At 45.4% G+C, this 17,844-nt stretch overlaps 2 protein-coding genes across 4 annotated transcripts in view; both read right to left on the bottom strand.

Annotated features, from left to right (window-relative positions):
• Positions 1 to 836, bottom strand: part of cyfip1 (cytoplasmic FMR1 interacting protein 1) — a 34,167-nt gene extending 33,331 nt beyond the window's left edge. Inside the window, exon 1 of one of the 2 annotated variants that reach the window (XM_034293584.1) lies at positions 595 to 836. The gene's annotated coding sequence lies outside the window, so the exon portion shown is untranslated. The remainder of the gene's footprint in view (positions 1 to 594) is intronic. The other variant, XM_034293583.1, reaches the window with a different exon arrangement.
• Positions 837 to 2,348: 1,512 nt separating this feature from the next.
• Positions 2,349 to 16,537, bottom strand: tubgcp5 (tubulin, gamma complex associated protein 5). Of its 2 annotated transcripts, none has more exons than XM_029121800.2 (23): positions 15,939 to 16,537; positions 15,769 to 15,822; positions 15,557 to 15,665; positions 15,148 to 15,244; positions 14,974 to 15,053; positions 14,614 to 14,737; positions 12,959 to 13,076; positions 11,352 to 11,441; positions 10,928 to 11,021; positions 9,780 to 10,023; positions 8,915 to 9,117; positions 8,692 to 8,807; positions 8,324 to 8,589; positions 7,233 to 7,431; positions 6,449 to 6,637; positions 6,045 to 6,227; positions 5,726 to 5,810; positions 5,337 to 5,483; positions 4,992 to 5,120; positions 4,632 to 4,757; positions 3,660 to 3,748; positions 3,426 to 3,526; positions 2,349 to 2,877 (listed from the first exon to the last, which is right to left on the bottom strand). In XM_029121800.2, exons 1-23 carry the CDS (start codon positions 16,076 to 16,078, stop codon positions 2,831 to 2,833), a joined length of 3,030 nt encoding a protein of 1,009 aa, XP_028977633.2. In that variant the 5' UTR covers positions 16,079 to 16,537; the 3' UTR covers positions 2,349 to 2,830. The 2 variants fall into 2 exon arrangements, with proteins under 2 accessions (XP_028977633.2, XP_028977632.2); XM_029121799.2 differs by having other exon boundaries at positions 4,992 to 5,140; positions 5,363 to 5,483.
• Positions 16,538 to 17,844: the final 1,307 nt, after the last annotated feature.

The following is a 17,844-nucleotide window of genomic DNA, read 5'->3' as shown; positions in this document are numbered from 1 at the left end:
AAAACAGAACTGAACTTACTGGTCACATACAATTATTGCTTAATTTGAAACCAATCTAACTGACGTCGAATCCATGTAATTTGGAAGAGCAATGGGCTATGCTAAATTCAGAAAGACTGTACTGTAAATGTACTGTAGACCTTGAAATCATTGTTCTTCAACAAACCATAACAGAATAATAGATACTTTTTTTTTTGGCACTGGTTTAACTTCTAGTATTCGTCCCTGAACGACCGTCATAAATCTGAAAACGACGCCTGTCTTTACTAGACTTTGTGATTTTCTTTCGAAGGGCGGATGTGTGTCAGATTCCTGAGCAAGACAGCCGCCTGTTGAGCGTGCCAAGTTCCTAGCCAGCTAGGCTGATTAGTCGCCCTGTAAATCGGGCCTAGGACTTTGAAGATGGAACTTATGCGCTATGAGTAGCCTTTTACTTTATAAATCAGCACAATAAACTTATTACTACCTAATTTGTCGTGTAAATTCGATGGATTTTTTTTCATTTGAAAAACGACAGAGAATTCAGTAAGGCAACACCCAGAGAAACATCACAAGTTTTTGAGGCGCTGGCTACATTGCAGAAACTTCACCGACCTGACGAGTTACTCACCCGGACTTCTTTTCCTGGGAATTTGGTATGCTTTACCGACTTAAAAATCCATTTAAAACGACTATTCACAATCCGTATAGCTCTGCAATGCAGCGCAGGTAGAAAAACGACTGTAACCCTGTTTTTAGTCGGAGAAATCTTCACTGGCCAATGTTGTCGCGGCCGTAGAGCAGAATTGGGAGTTCCTGTCCCACTGAATCAGGGAAATTCAACAGGAAACTCCTCAACTGCGGTGCGGACATCCTCCACTAGGGACCGTAAGGAACTACTGACCCATGGAACGTTTGCTACGTTGCATAACATTTTGACTTGAACGATACATTTCTCTTAAAAACGTCATTTAATGTTGTTTAAGAGGCTGTGATGTATGAAACGCAATGTATTTCTCTGCTTGTATAAATTAATCGATTGAAATTAGCGGTTTAATTAACGGTTGAATTAGAATGTTTAATTAGACTAAAATAACCTAATTATAATGTAGAGCATTTGTCTTCAACCTGGGGGACACCTAGTGGTCCGTGGAGCAACTGCAGAGGTTCTTTGGAATAAATCCCAGAAGTATTTATTCAAATCATTAGTACTATTATTTTTACATTAACTTTATACATAAAATTTTTTGGCCTTGAAAATGGCAAAGCTGAAGAAAAATAACTATTAGGTATATATGTTGAAAGATTTGTGCAAAAAATACCTTCCTGAATGGTTTGTGTTGTAGAGGTTTGTTTCCAAAATGTATAATATGACTTCAAATGCCAAATCAACGAGCAAGGGAGGTTTGTTCAGAGGTTTTGGTGACAGAGGTAGGAAAAGGGTTTTGCTTTTGGAAGAAACATTTCAGTGCATGGTTGAATTTAGGATTTGACACATTGCTATAAAAAATACCAAATATTATACTGCCTTGAGGTAGTTACAGTGGATATAAAAATATATACACCCCTGTTAAAATGCCAGGTTTTTGTGATGTAAAATAATGAGACAAAGATAAATCATGTCAGAACTTCTTCCACTTTTAATGTGAACAATTCAATTGAAAAACCAACTGAAATCTTTGAGGAAAAAAAAAAACCTCACAATAACCTGGTTGTATAAATGTGCACACCTTTGAACTAATACTTTGTTTAAGCACCTTTTGATGTTATTACAGCACTCAGTCTTTTTGGGTAGGAGTCTATTAGCATGGCACATCTTGATGTGGCAATATTAGCCCACTCTTCTTTGCAAAAGCACTCCAAATCTGTCAGATTGCGAGGACATCTCCTGTGCACAGCCCTCTTCAGATCACCCCACAGATGTTCAATTGGATTCAGGTCTGGGCTCTGGCTGGGCCATTCCAAAACATTAATCTTCTGATGAAGCATTGCTTTTGTGGATTTGGATGTGTGCTTTGGGTCGTTGTCACTGCAAGACTTTATCGGCGTTTGGCTTGCGTGACATGCAAATAGATTGCACCATATAATTAGTAATTTCACAGGTCACTAAAATCATTACATTATTTTTGACAAGACCCAAGCAAACTTCCATGTAGTAACGTTCAGGTTTAACTGATTTTAAAAATGGTGTAACTCCCCAATGTAAAACTAAGAGAATAAACACGTACAGTAGTAATAATCTATTCTGCAGTGACTGGTGTTCGGGTGACCGACCAACAGATGTAAAAGGGCAACATTCAAACTAATCTCAGCAGAATCTAAATCAGAAAACTTTGCTTTTAATTGAACACGCAGTTATAAAACAGTAACAGCATCACCAGGGGTTTATTGTGCATGGAGTCTACAAATGGACAAGTGTTCACAACTAACATAATACAGATTCGGAATCAATATTTACAAACAATCGCACATTTAATACTTCTGAGAGCACTAAATGGCCTTTACAAGGAGCACTTATGATGTAGGAGACCATAGCGACCCTCCCCTCCCGACCAGCCACCCCGAGGAACTGTGACATCATTCTTCCCCGGCTACTGGTGACATCGTCATCCTCCTTCCCCCCGAGTCATGTGCCAACTGTGACAGCCGTCTCAGAAAAGAAGCAGCCACAGCATCCAGTGTTTGTCCCTCACAGCAGACCAATCCTCTTGTAGCCCTCTACTTTTGAACAAAGACCTGCGGGCACTGGTCGAAAGTGGTGCCCTGAAAAGGAAATGAGAAGTGATCCGGAACACACTCATGGTTTTAAGTTCTTCGTGGGTCGGGGTGGGCAGGCAGAGAGGAGTTCGTCTCAGCACTGTTCAAAGCCAGCCATCAGAGACAGAGCCAGGGACTCTACTGTGAGACAGAAGACAGACAGGCATGTTTGCTCCAACACATAGTTTGCGCCAAGACACTTTGCAGGGATGTTAAAAGCTAAGAGTTAATCAGTTATCCACTGAACAGTATTTAAACATTCAAGCCTAATGGTCTGTGGGTTCCTATGCAGACTTCAATGGAATGAATTGCTGTGTATCACAGGCACATTAAAACGGTTAGTCAGACGATCAGTTAGTCAGCAGAAAATGTATCAAAATCTCCAGCATAAACCCTGAAGTAAACTCCTCAAACTACAAAAATGCATTTATACAGCACCGGAAAAAAAGTGGACCACTGCAACCTTTCTTTCAATTCCAAAAAAGTTGAAAAGGAAGGTTTTGAGTGAGGAACAGAAGGGTTAAAATTAAGAGACTGCTGCAAATTGAATACTTCTGTTCCTCACTCAAAACTTTCCTTTTAAACTTTTTTTGAAAGGAAAGAAAAATGTGCAGTGGTCTCTTAATTTTTTCCAGAACTGTATAAACACATTGGTGCCTTTAAATTAAACCAGTCGTTATGTAACTCACAGTGTGGAAAAGATCCGCGGCAGACAGCCTTGTTTAATATAGTAACCAGGAACATGTGACAGTTCTTAAAATCAGACTCCATTTTGTCAATGGATTCAATCCTGGAAACAAGCAACAAAATGTTAAATTTTAGCTCATACAGTGACAATACAGGGAACATGTTTACACTAAACAGCAGAATCACATCCATGTTAATCATAATTGCTAACTTCTCTAATGAATGAGCCTACTCACTTCCATGCTCCGAAGCCAGCCTGCCATCGGTCGGAGAAGATGAGGACCAGATTGAGAACCTTCATGATCGCCTCCTTCACAAAGCTCACCTGAAAAAAAAAACACATACGATACACAAACGATACACCACACCGCCGGACTAACATTACCAAAACACCGGACTATCATTACCGATACACCACACCGCCGAACTAACATTACCAAAACACCGGACTAACATTACCAATACAACACACTGACAGACTAACATTACCAAAAGACCGGACTAACATTACCGATACACTACACCGCCGGACTAACATTACCAAAACACCAAACTAACATTACAGATACAACACACTGCCGGACTAACATTACCAAAACACCAGACTAACATTACCAAAACACCAGACTAACATTACCGATACACCAGACTAACATTACCGATACACCAGACTAACATTACCGATACACCACACCGCCGGACTAACATTACCAATACACTCAATCAATCAAATGTATTTATAAAGCCCTTTTTACAAAAGCAGTTGTCACAATGTGCTTTACAGAGACACCCGGCCTTAAACCCCAAGGAGCAAACAACAGTAGTGTTGAATTTCAGTGGCTAGGAAAAACTCCCTAAGATGGTTGAATTTCAGGAAGAAACCTAGAGAGGACCCAGGCTCAGAGGGGTGACCAGTCCTCTTCTGGCTGTGCTGGGTGAGATATTAAGAGTCCAATTGGAATAATACTTTTCTCTGGGCTAAATCCAGAGTCTATTTGATGCACCACACCGCCGGACTAACATTACCAAAACACCGGACTAACATTATCAAAACAACACACCACCGGACTAACATTACCAAAACACCATTAGATATTTAGTTGTGTTGTGACGGCTGCAATGCTTCACAATAGGGGTACTGTTGCGAAGATAAAGCCAGATTCTGTCTACGTTCCTAAAGTGTGGGGCCAGTAACTACAGTGATTTACCTTCTCTCTGAGCAGACAGCGGTCGTGGATAGTGGAAAGGTATCTGTAGTGGATCTTGATCAGCTGGTCCAGGTCTTTTGCTTCCTGGACCTGATGCTGAAACTCCAGACCTGTACTGTGCAGAATCTAACAAGACAGATATTGTCTAGTAAAGTATGGATCACTTAGACATAAAGTAGCAAAAACATCTGCACAAATATTGCTAAGGTTCAGAACTACTACTAGTGCAGTTTTTGGTCTAGAACAGAAAGTTTGTGGCTACTGTAATCTCTTCCATTGAATACTTACGAACTGGCCTAGAACAAATACATTTTGCTACGTTTCATACATCCTTTAGAGGTCAGACGTCGTTGATCTTACTCTAGTCATGATGTAGTTGTGAAGACTGTTGACGAAGTGCATCAGTTTGACCCGTAGCAGAAACATCCGGTGAATTTGTTGATCGATTGGCTCCTTGGCCGCCATCTCCTCTGGAACGCCCCCCAAACCCTTAGCAGCTATGGTCAAATCTATAGACAGAAACATTACATTATTATAACAAACCCCTGTGGAGTCTTGATGATAAGTCTGGACATGTTGTTCTATAAAAGGAAAAAGAAAAGAAAAAAAGTGGGAGGCTTGGGAGAGTGGGAGGCTTGGGAGAGTGGGAGAGATTGAGAGGGGTGGGTGTGAGAGATGGGCCATGAAGGAAATGTATAAAGTGACAGGGTGAGAGGGAGAGAGAGACGTCCCACTGAATCTGAGCGTGTCCAGACTGTACTTGGCCCACTTGATCTGCAGCAGCAACAGAAACACCTGGTTGTAGATCTTCTGACACTCAGAGCTGATGACGATGTCCACAGGCCAAGGCACCTACAGGTAAACATAACAGGGTCGATACAGCATCCCTCCCAAACTGCACCCTTTTCCCTAAACATGCATATACCTAACATAACTGGGTCCATAAGGCTCTGATTACAGAATAGGGTGCCATTTGGGAGGCCCACCTGATGACATCTCCTGACACTGCAGGGGGAACCGAAACACTTTGCAGTGGATACAGTGGATACAGTGGATACAGTGGATACAGTGGATACAGTGGGCTGCCGGCTCACCTTGTAACTGAGGATTAGACCATCCAGATTATTAACGGGCTGTTTCTTTCTGCTCGGGTCGATCGTCTCCAAGAAGATGGACAACCTGATAAACACAAACATTATACAGCATATTATTGAGTAATTAATATCAATAGCATTGGCGTCAGGCAACAAGAAACATATGCTTAATTTTACACGATGTAACTGCACGATAGGTCATGTTTGTTTTGTGTACGAACAGCATCTGTTTTACATAGTGTATCTGAGATCTCCCATCAACTCACGATACCTCAAAACCATAACAAACCCTAACCAATAGGTTACTGCCGACAAGTACCTGCTGCTGTCCTCTGGGTGGCGCTGTCCAACAGCTTCCTGAAGCTGAACGTTGAGGAATGACAGCTGCTGCCAGCTCTCCTTCTCCAGGACCTTGTCAAAGATGGCCGTGTAGAAGTCATACATGGTGTCTCCCGCCTCCAACAGGAAGTAGTTTCTCATGGCCTGAAGGTACTCCAGGAGCCTGGGGGAGTGGCCAGGAACACTTAGGCGTTAGAAATGGCAGCCTACAGGGTGCACGCCTTTTAAACTGCGCCTTGGTTAAGAACACCTTACTGCAAGGTGTACAACTCTTGTCCTAGCTTAGACCGTGCTAAACTAGAGACGCTCCTGAAGTTGGGACACTCTTTAAGTAAAGACTCCTCGACAGAGCAGATATATCACTGCATGACAGACATAGTGTACCTGTAGTCCTTTTTCAGCGTGGTCATGAGGTTGCCGCAGCACTCGATGTATCTCTGCCGTATGTGTGGGTAGAGGCAAGAGCGCAGGGTCAGCTCAAAGGTCTGGCACGTCACCGACTCGGACGAACGGTCCACGACCACGTCGCCGCCCGAAAACCGCTCGTGGAAGTCACTCTGCTCCAGGTACAGCCTGAGGGCAACGTCACGGTTAGTCTGACTGGGTCTGGAAGTCACTCTGCTCCAGGTACAGCCTGAGGGCAACGTCACGGTTAGTCTGACTGGGTCTGGAAGTCGGGAGACTCCGTACGTGTTATAAAATGATGCAGTGAGTCATGAACAGCCAGCCTTGAAAGGTCAGGTGAGTTCTGGGCTTACCTAAAGAAAGTCCTGTGGGATGGCCTGATCAACAACGATCATTATCATCAGCCCTGAGACATGAAACCCAGGAAGACCCTGGGGTCTAGTGCTGTGTCTAAGGGCTAGTATGCAGAGGTGTAAAAAGTACAAAGTAAAAGTACTCTGTTGTGTTCACCAGTTTTGGGAAGTTCCTAAGGAAGAGCTAGATGACCAGGCAAAGAGTTTTATTAACAGATCTTAATTGATAACTTACACTCTTACTTTTTATTTAATTGATTACTGGTTAGTTTTGAACTCTTCACCTGCGGTTACGACAGATCTTAAATTGATATTTCCCTAAAGTGGTAAACACAGCCGAACCCAGCGGAGTGCTTTTACTTTGTACTTCTCATACCTCTGCTAGAGCGGGACGTAATGAGACTCCTCACCTAGCGAAGTTGATGGCCAGCAGAGGGTCATGGATGTCATCCATCTGTAGATGCTGAGCGACGATCGACTGCATCTTGATCAGGCTCTGCTTGGTGGCCTGTTGCTCAGTGACCGTATCCACGGGAGTCGCATCCCGGCAACGGAGGCGGGACTGAACGGACTCCAGGAAGAGAGTGTACAGGCTCTTCCTCTCAGCATCTGGGCCATACAGAGGACAGGGAACATTAGGAATTGAGGGGGAGAAAGGAACAAACATGGCCTGTGGATCTAACCAGGTATCAGAATACATTCAGGGACTCAGCAGGTGAAAAATGTATCAAACCTAATGAGATTCTCAGAAACACCTCAGGCAACTCAGACACATCTATCTTACTGCATACTGGATCAGAGGGTTCAGCACCAGACTAACAACAGCCTGGTTCACACCAGCACCAGACTAACAACAGCCTGGTTCACACCAGCACCAGACTAACAACAGCCTGGTTCACACCAGCACCAGACTAACAACAGCCTGGTTCACACCAGCACCAGACTAACAACAGCCTGGTTCACACCAGCACCAGACTAACAACAGCCTGGTGGGTCTATGAGAGATGACAGAAACTGGGTGAATTGGGTTTTTAAAAAGCAGAAAAGCAAACAATAATGAATGTTAACAGTTCACGTTAACTCCTCTCAGGCGTTTCTTTTTGTTTTCATACACCTGCTGTGTTTATCTCCAGCCCAATACGGACCTCTGGTGGGGACCGCTACGGACCAACCCTGACCTCTGGTGGGGACCAACCCTGACCTCTGGTGGGGACCGCTACGGACCAACCCTGACCTCTGGTGGGGACCAACCCTGACCTCTGGTGGGGACCAACCCTGACCTCTGGTGGGGACCAACCCTGACCAACCCTGACCTCCGGTGGGGATCAACCCTGACCTCTGGTGGGGACCGCTACGTACCAACCCTGACCTCTGGTGGGGACCGCTACGGACCAACCCTGACCTCTGGTGGGGACCGCTACGGACCAACCCTGACCTCTGGTGGGGACCGCTACGGACCAACCCTGACCTCTGGTGGGGACCGCTACGGACCAACCCTGACCTCTGGTGGGGCTGTCAGTCGGCTCGGCCTCTTTACAGTCCAGGTTCTTGAGGAGCTGCATGCTCTTCCCGGCCATGATGATCTGTTTGAGGACGGGCTTGAGGAAGGAGACCATGGTGAGCTGCGAGCGGGAGCTCTGCTCCCCTGCACTGCTCCCACTGGCCGCGTCACTCAGCCTCTCCTCGCTCTCCACGCTCTCCGAGATGCTGTACAGGGTGTAGGTGGCGTACCAGAAGTCTCTGTGGTTCACGGGCACATCCTTGTTCCTGCGGGAACAGAGAGGGAGGCAGGGAGGAGACAGGGGAGAAGGTCAAGACAGGTGGTTTCAGCCCCCCCCCGCCACACCCACACCCACTGTCAGTCCATACCTCTGAATGATAAACTCTCTAGCGGGGTCAAACAGGTGACCGTGAACGATCCACTCGTCCACGATCTCTAGGTACGGCCTGACGGTTTCCGTCCACAGAGAGAAGAGCAGGGCTACCTGAGACATGTCAGGGGTCAGAGGTCAGGGTAGTTAGGTGCCACCAGCGGTTTTGGCCTACAACTGTAAGAACCACGCCAGTCGAACGCACAAGGAGGACCACTCACAGCCTGCTGGGAGGCTTCCCCCACGCTGTCGTACTCGATGATGGCCTTGTAGAGGGTGTTGAGGAGGTGCGAGGCCCGCACCACGTTAGGTGTCTCTGGGGGTACCTCAGCCACGCCCGTGCAGAACACCTTGTGGAGCACCTTGATCTGGGCCAGGTGGGGACTCAAGCGGTCCAAAACACCTGACAAGGTCACCGTCTCATCTAAACGGACCATTAGTTAAAACCACAGTTAAAATACATTCCCAGGTTTTTCAGAAATAATTCTCTAAAGTAAAACCCCATCACAGAATCCCCCAGACAGGATCTAAAACCCTCATCCCAGAATCCCCCAGACAGGATCTAAAACCCTCATCCCAGAATCCCCCAGACAGGATCTAAAACCCTCATCCCAGAATCCCCCAGACAGGATCTAAAACCCTCATCCCAGAATCCCCCAGACAGGATCTAAAACCCTCATCCCAGAATCCCCCAGACAGGATCTAAAACCCTCATCCCAGAATCCCCCAGACAGGATCTAAAACCCTCATCCCAGAATCCCCCAGACAGGATCTAAAACCCTCATCCCAGAATCCCCCAGACAGGATCTAAAACCCTCATCCCAGAATCCCCCAGACAGGATCTAAAACCCTCATCCCAGAATCCCCCAGACAGGATCTAAAACCCTAATCACAGAATCCCCCAGACAGGATCTAAAACCCTCATCCCAGAATCCCCCAGACAGGATCTAAAACCCTAATCACAGAATCCCCCAGACAGGATCTAAAACCCTCATCCCAGAATCCCCCAGACAGGATCTAAAACCCTCATCCCAGAATCCCCCAGACCCTAAACCACCCAACATAATCACATCCAGTTCAACATGCCTTTTCCTATGATGTCTCTCTCTATGGAGGTGAGCTCCTGTTTAAAGCTGGTGAAATATTTGTAGAGGGCCCAGACGAAGGCCTGGTAGGTCCTGAAGGGAGGCTCAGATCCCTTTTTACAGCTGGAGGATCCGGGAGGGGAGGGCTCAGTCTGGTACCCTGTCACCTCATCTATAAACCTCTGCAGCCGGGACACCGCCTGGCCGTATACTGCTATATGCTCCAGCACCGACTGAAGGCAACTCTACAAGACAAGGAGGTAAGAGAGTATACATTACAGGAGAGACAGAGAGAGAGAGAGACAGAGACAGAGACAGAGAGACACAGAGAGAGAGAGAGACACAGAGAGAGAGAGAGAGAGAGAGAGAGAGAGAGAGAGAGAGAGAGAGAGAGAGAGAGAGACACAGAGAGAGAGAGAGAGAGAGACACACACACACAGAGAGAGAGAGAGAGAGACACAGAGAGAGAGAGAGAGAGACACAGAGAGAGAGAGAGAGAGAGAGAGAGAGAGACACAGAGAGAGAGAGAGAGAGAGAGAGAGAGAGAGAGACAGAGAGAGAGAGAGAGAGAGAGAGAGAGACACAGAGAGAGAGAGAGAGAGAGAGAGAGACACAGAGAGAGAGAGAGACACAGAGAGAGAGAGAGACACACAGAGAGAGAGAGAGACACACAGAGAGAGAGAGAGAGAGACACAGAGACACAGAGAGAGAGAGACACAGAGAGAGAGAGACACAGAGAGAGAGAGAGACAGACAGAGAGAGAGAGACACACAGAGAGAGAGACACACAGAGAGAGAGACACAGAGAGAGAGAGAGACACACAGAGAGAGAGAGACACACAGATGGTCTTAAACAGGACAGTGAAATGGCAGACAGTGGTGATTAGACCAGGTTAATGTAGTCAATGTGGTTATTAGACCAGGTTAATGTAGTCAATGTGGTTATTAGACCAGGTTAATATAGTCAATGTGGTGATTAGACCAGGTTAATATAGTCAATGTGGTGATTAGACCAGGTTAATGTAGTCAATGTGGTGATTAGACCAGGTTAATGTAGTCAATGTGGTGATTAGACCAGGTTAATGTAGTCAATGTGGTTATTAGACCACATTAATGTAGTAACTGTTTTATATTAGAGTGATGGACTTACATGGGTCAGGTGGGTGACCACCACGTCATTCCTAACCACCACTTTGCCATCCTGATGCTGGAATATAAAGTGTTTCTTCACCCCAGAGAGCAGCCTGAAAAAAATAACAAGCATGGAGCAGAAAAGACCTGGAAAAACAATTAGGACTAACCAGTCCCTGAACACCTTTAATAGCCCATCAGGGAGAAGGCTTTACTTCCATCACAACCCTGAGGGGAGAAGGCTGATGCGTCTCGATGTCCAGAAAGGTCAACAAGACCAAGTGCTTCTATAAGCCATGACTCCTAGCAACACCATGGGGGTATATCCAGACTGAAACAATGGCTGTGTACGTCACCATCATGACGAGCTTTTAAGGCCATGATCTGTGTGCCCCTCCTAGTATCAGCCTTCAAACTATTTGTATTGCCACGGGACTCCTCACCACAGCGTCTCCCGTATCACCTGGGTCTCCGTGACAAAGGCCTTCTCTTCAGGCACATACAACGGGTCGCTGTTGTACAAGTGTTGATCCCTGTGGAGAAAAAGGCGGGTTAATTATACAGTTGGCATTACGGGTCAGGCCACACGCGTCAAAATGACGTCCAATGTTCCTCCCAATTCCACCCCCCACCACGCACTTGCCTTCGTTTCACTCTTCCTAAATGAGTCCCTTTTAGTCCACATAACACAATGTCACCGTCAGAATTTCAGGAAGAACGGGTTTCAGAACCACGTTCAGGACGGCGTGTCATTTCATTACTTTTTACGTGCTGCACCTCTTTCTCAGAACATTAGGGGCTGGCTCATCTCCTGTTGGTTGAATGCTCCGTTTTCCAGTCGACAATTACATTAAAAGCACAGGCCACTGTAACACCATCAAAGCCACAAGGTGACAAGTAATCGACAGTAATCTAGAATATTTTGGACCACCATCATATAAAAACTTTATTAATAAAACCCGATTACAGCTTTTGTCATGCATTTGACCATGTATCTGGTTGGTTTCTGGATTTCTTTTTTTATATAACCAGCCATAACCTCATTAAATAAAAGTTTAGTAAATTCTTTTTAAAAAAGATTAAATTCATTTTGCATGGACAATGGAGGACAATGTGTTGATGGGCGAGGAGAAGCAAACGATGCATAACTATGCAATTACTGCTGCAAATGAAGAATAGAGCAAGCCATTATATTGTAGAGACAGGTGTGTAGAAGAGGGGGACAGGTGTGTAGAAGAGGGGGACAGGTGTGTAGAAGAGGGGGACAGGTGTGTAGAAGAGGGGGACAGGTGTGTAGAAGAAGGGGACAGGTGTGTAGAAGAAGGGGACAGGTGTGTAGAAGAAGGGGACAGGTGTGTAGAAGAAGGGGACAGGTGTGTAGAAGAAGGGGACAGGTGTGTAGAAGAGGGGGACAGGTGTGTAGAAGAAGGGGACAGGTGTGTAGAAGAAGGGGACAGGTGTGTAGAAGAAGGGGACAGGTGTGTAGAAGAAGGGGACAGGTGTGTAGAAGAGGGGGACAGGTGTGTAGAAGAGGGGGACAGGTGTGTAGAAGAAGGGGACAGGTGTGTAGAAGAAGGGGACTGGTATTAAAACTATTTCATTTCTTATGGAAATATTATCACAAAACCGCTTGCCTCATATGAACTGAACAAATCAAAGCTGCCCCATCAGCCTACTCTGGACCTACTCTGAGTATTCAGTGCAATGAATTATGCTATTTACTATCACATGTTGTCTCTCAATAAATCACGTCATTTTAGATGAATGACCCTAAACCTGCTAACTCCATTTCAGTACACGGAGCGGGGTGGACTCCTGCTGACGTTGGCTGTACTCGCTGACCCGTGGCTGTGTTCAACAACACACTGGACTCGGCTGTAACCAGCAGTACCTGAACAGCACAGTGAGTAGGAGAGACTTCCTCACGAGTCTGGCACTCTGTGCTGGACACATCAGGACCAGCACAGACAACAGCGGTCTAGACCGAGGGCTACTTTGGACCATCCGGTCAAAGTCAGTGCCGTCCGGTACTCCGGCCAGGTGGACTCACCAGATGTTGAGCAGGTTGGAGTGCAGATGAAGGCTGTGGGGGAAGCGGCTGGCGTGGTTCTGCCAGTAGGGTGTCACCACGTGCTGTTCCAGCCAGGCTCTGGCATCTGGTTCTCCCACTGAAACATATAATTGAGGTTGAGGAAGCACTCAGTGCTGAACTTCTGCGACCAGATGCCTGTGTAGCTGACAAACTGTTACTCCACCTTGGAGTCCATTAGTGAAATTAAATGAGGAAATCACACAGCCTTAACGTTCTTGTAGGTAACAGAAATTACAGCAATACCTCTCAGAACAAATATATCAGGATTCCAGCCCATAACAACTTCCACAATTTAAAATCCTAAGTGAGATAACACTCACTATCAAACTAATGGCTAAACCATACCATGTCTCAACAGTGGGCTCAGAAAAACACTATTTGGGTGAATAAAGAAGGATAGATTATAGTAGTATATATATTATTGAAGTATCTGAGACATGGGCATTGTACAGTACTTGTCCAGTGATGTTTCTAATGAAAGTATACCATTAGCTAATTTCATGAACCAAAAAAAGAGTTCCTATTTCCAATCGATTTCCAAATATAATGAGAAAAAAAAAGTCTTGACAGATGTTTCTGGTCCATCAGGTGTATTCCACCTTTACATCAGCCTTTGGAGTGCGCTACTGGGGTCTGTCACTATGAGAACCCAAGCTAACCCAAAACAGCACTTTGGAAGATCATAAAAAGAAGGAACGCCCTGATGAGTTCAGCAAACAAATGGTCTGGCAGGCCAATTGGGACCTTGGAAAAGACTGTAAAAAGCTCACATAATGAAAACAGGGCGGAAAAAATACTTGAAGAGACAGGACTCTCCAGGATTTAGGCATGTGTCAGCCACTACCATCGGTACTATATCGTACTACAGAGGTTATTCTGCAAAGTGTAAACCACTAGTTAACACAGTCTTGAACAACAGGATGGCCAGGACATGGGTGGACCAAATGTACCAAAAACTGCCTGCATGGGAGGTGTGACCACCGATGGCAAGAGGAAAGCGTGTGGGAAAGAACAGGACTGCCCAGCGTCAGGTGTGGTCAATGGGTTACAGATGTCAGACAGTTATTCCATGGAAAGAATGTGCAATCAGATAACGAACAATTTGTCCCAATACACATGGTTCCCTGAAAATAGGTACCATGCATAAAATAGGTTGTAGTTTGCAAATGGCAAAACCAATACGAACACAAACACCCAAAAGGTAAACGCTGAGTCTAGAGTTGAACCTCATAGTGACTGTTTGGAAAGGAATAGTCATTTTTCTAATCCAAACCTTTGGAGGTAAGAGCTAAAAGAAGAAAGGTTTCAGTTTTGTACCAGAGGACGACAGAGCCTCACCTCGTTGGAGACTAGGCCAGTCTAATCGCTCCGCCATCCACAACCCAAATGAACCTTTTGTAGGTGAAAATAGATCCTCAAATCCTTAATGGATTTTCAACACATCACAGACCGTCAACATACAACTCCCATGAAGTGTTGGAAATCACAGGCATAACTGGCCCAGACAACTGGGGTGTCTTCTATTATTGTTATTCTCACGCTTAAGTAATCAATTAAATGGAGTACAATCAAAAAGAGATGAAAATCAATCGGAAGGAACCAATATCACCAACCTGTCCAGGTAACGGTGGCCGGTTTCTCCACCTGCTCCTCCTGAGGGGTGCGGTCCACCTGAATCCCAGAATCCTCTCTGCTGAGCACCTCCTGACTGTCCTCCTCCTCCTCCTCAGACCACTCCTTGAAGAGAGAGAGAGAGACACACACAGAGAGAGAGAGAGAGAGAGAGAGACACACACAGAGAGAGAGAGAGAGAGAGAGACAGAGAGAGAGACAGAGGGAGAGAGAGAGAGAGAGACAGAGAGAGAGAGGGAGAGACAGAGGGAGAGAGACAGAGAGAGGGAGAGAGACAGGGTTTAACAGGCCACCTGGATAGGGATAGGGTCATTACCTGTGCGTGACCATGGTTTACTCACCGGGGTGTCTGGGTATGGTCCAGGGTCAAGGTCTTCCCCCTCCCTGAGATAACTACCCCAGTCAAAGGAGTCTTCTTTCTCTGTGGAGACACAGGGATAAGGACTCACATAGCCCAGGTGAAGGGGACACACCACGTAGGACCATTACTCTAACAGGCAACGTGATGCACCCACCCGTCTCCTTCGGCCGGGCAGTCTCGCTGTAGGTGGAGTTGAGGGGAGAGTCTGAGAGGTGCAGCAACAAAGCGAGGAGACTGTGGTGGACATCGGTCTGCCACATTAAAGTAAGGACATTCAAAAGCACTGCAAACTGAATCGATGGCAGACACATTTTACGAAGGTTTGTGTGCATTACGCTGGTGCCCATTAAATAGGTCCTTCATCCTTATAAGGCCGTAAAGCTACATTAACCTCCATAAACAGAAGGACACAGGTGATTCACAAACACTGAGAATTCCATCTCTGGCTGCAACTGTGATCTGTCACTAATGGAAAACCATCCTATGAGCGACCGGGCTACATGTCCCAGCTACCGGGCTACATGTCAGGAATCCAGAGTGGTTAGATGACTGTCCAACCCTACCTTAGTTCCCTCTGTGTTGGGTAGAGGGGAGTTCAGGAACTCTTCTGTTAGTCTGAGCCAGCTATCAGCTTTACTTAGGTCTGAATGGACCATAAGTTTCTCATAGATTCTGAAAGTTAAATTAAAAGCATTATGGCACCCTAGTAGATATCGTGCAGGAATCTGCTGTTACTTGTACATTAAGAAATTGTTTGGGCTGTTGGCCAACTTACCCATTAACACTGCGTTGAACTTTGTGACTATTAGCATCTAGGAAACGGTGAAATCTGTGCGCAAGATACAAATAACGTAAGTATCAACTGTCATTCCGTGACCAAAGCCTTTTCTTAAACAGCAGAGTACTGCTGAGGACATCCATATGATTGAAATATGACACCCTTACCTAAAATTGGACCAAGTAAACTTCAGTGCTAATTGAAAGTTCTGGTCTCCTTCATCTTGAATCCCGCTAATCTGTTTGATCAGGTTCTTAACCTCTTTCTCAGTCTCTTTCTCGAATTTGGACCAGTGAGCATGTGACATTGTTGTGGCTAACTTGAGCTAACAGACAACCTGAAGTTCAATTAGGGAAAGTAACCAACGACCAAGCTACAATTATTTTAAACAGGATTCGCAATGCTGAATTGTCTAATATTGCTTTTAAAAAAGTCAAGTTTTAGCTAGCTAGCTGGCCGCGTAGCGTTGTAATCATTTGGCTACAGCACTGTAATGTCATTGAAAAGACAGACAGCTAAGCCGAAAGCTAGCCAGCTAACGTGTGCAATGAGAATGCTCCAGTAATCTAACTTTAACAAAGGATAGCTAAAGCGCATCCCTCGAAGTAATAATACAAAAATTCAAATGTTTGTTTGCATTCTTTTTTTGTGGTCAGAATAGCCTGTATTTAAATAGCCTCATTTGTTTCAGCTCTCCGCAGTTACATTTGTATTTTGTTATCTTCCTGCAACAACGTCCGGTCACTCCCACCGTGAAAGTGGTTGGCTATTCAAATTTCAGTCACTGAAAACGGGCACGTTCCATCTCACAGATTTTTATGTCGGTGATCTCATCCCTTCCACAACCATCCCATCCCCTTCCAACCTCTGGACCTTTCCCAAAATGGGAGATTATTCAGTAATGTAACGTACCCATTCTTACTGTCATTGTAGGAAACTGAGGCTCCATTGTCAGCCTCTCATTACCTTGCTTTGTTTGTTACCCACGCGATCGCAACGGAAAACGTGACTGAAACAGGAACCAACTTCGGGCAATCATGTAAATACTGTACAATTGATAGTATACTTTGCAGTGTGTGAGTGTGTGATTATGGGTTGTATACATGTTACAGAGCCATTACCGTCACATGTAATTATCCATCTCAAATCTCCTCAAAGCTGAAAAATCCGACCCAGGATACAAATCATGAAAATTAATGACATCAAATTCTAGCCAATTAAAACAGAGAGAGAGAGAGAGAGAGAGAGAGAGAGAGAGAGAGAGAGAGAGAGATGCACACACATCCACCCACAAACAACCTGCTGCAGATTTGAAAGTAATTCTGACTGGGATCATGATCATTAGTGGATACTCGTACACGCTAACTCAGAAAGGTTGTTTTGCATGGGCCAATGCCGGGTTGGTCAACATTTCATGCAGTGGTCTAATATGTTCAAGCAATGTAAAACAACCTAACCCAATGAGAGCATATGACAAAACAAGGTGGAAACTCAGTGTTTGCAAAAATGTCACGTGTTGTTTTGATTTAGGTCTTATCCAAGTTTCACATTTGGTCTACTAGGGTTTTCTGCATGCAAATCATCACCGTCAAGCCCAGTGTTTGTTTGACAATGTCTGTCTTGTGACAAACTGAAGGTGTCCATTTGAATATTACTGCCATTTTGAACTGGCTAAAGGTCCCGACAGAAGATAATACATTTTTCCCAAACCTCGCCTCAGGCCTAGCCCGACGTTTCACATTTTTGTTTTGCCTCCAAACTGACACACCTGATTCAATGTGCCAGGTGTGCCAGTTTAGGGTCAGGAAAGTTTAGGGTCAAGTCTTTGACTTTTTGAATCAATTATGTCAGTTTAGGGTCAGGACGGTTATGATCAAGACCTGCCCCGGGAACTGTGCACAGACCTTTTGAGGGCCATGGGCAAAAATGATTTAAAATAAGAATCTCCTCTGATGTATGCCGGCGTCACAACGGACGCGCGTCATTCACTCAAACGGACATGCGTTGTCCGTCTGAGCGATGCGTGTCACTCTTGACTGATAATGTGCATTGTTGTTCATTTTGGCTATTTTC

This window comes from Esox lucius, chromosome 8, assembly GCF_011004845.1.
Source record: "Esox lucius isolate fEsoLuc1 chromosome 8, fEsoLuc1.pri, whole genome shotgun sequence".
NCBI lineage: Eukaryota > Metazoa > Chordata > Actinopteri > Esociformes > Esocidae > Esox > Esox lucius.
Note: the sequence above shows the minus strand (reverse complement) of the source record. Positions and strands in the feature narration are given on the sequence as shown.

What these genes read in the sequence shown, in the direction of transcription:
- tubgcp5 (XM_029121800.2), bottom strand. Translation starts at nt 16,078, where the DNA reads ATGTCACATGCTCACTGGTCCAAATTCGAGAAAGAGACTGAGAAAGAG. An exon ending in TCCAACCTGCTCAACATCTG is followed by an intron (nt 11,442 to 12,958) that starts GTGAGTCCACCT and finishes TTTTCTCCACAG; the next exon opens with GGATCAACACTTGTACAACA. An exon ending in GACTGACAGCCCCACCAGAG is followed by an intron (nt 7,432 to 8,323) that starts GTCAGGGTTGGT and finishes TGTATGGCCCAG; the next exon opens with ATGCTGAGAGGAAGAGCCTG.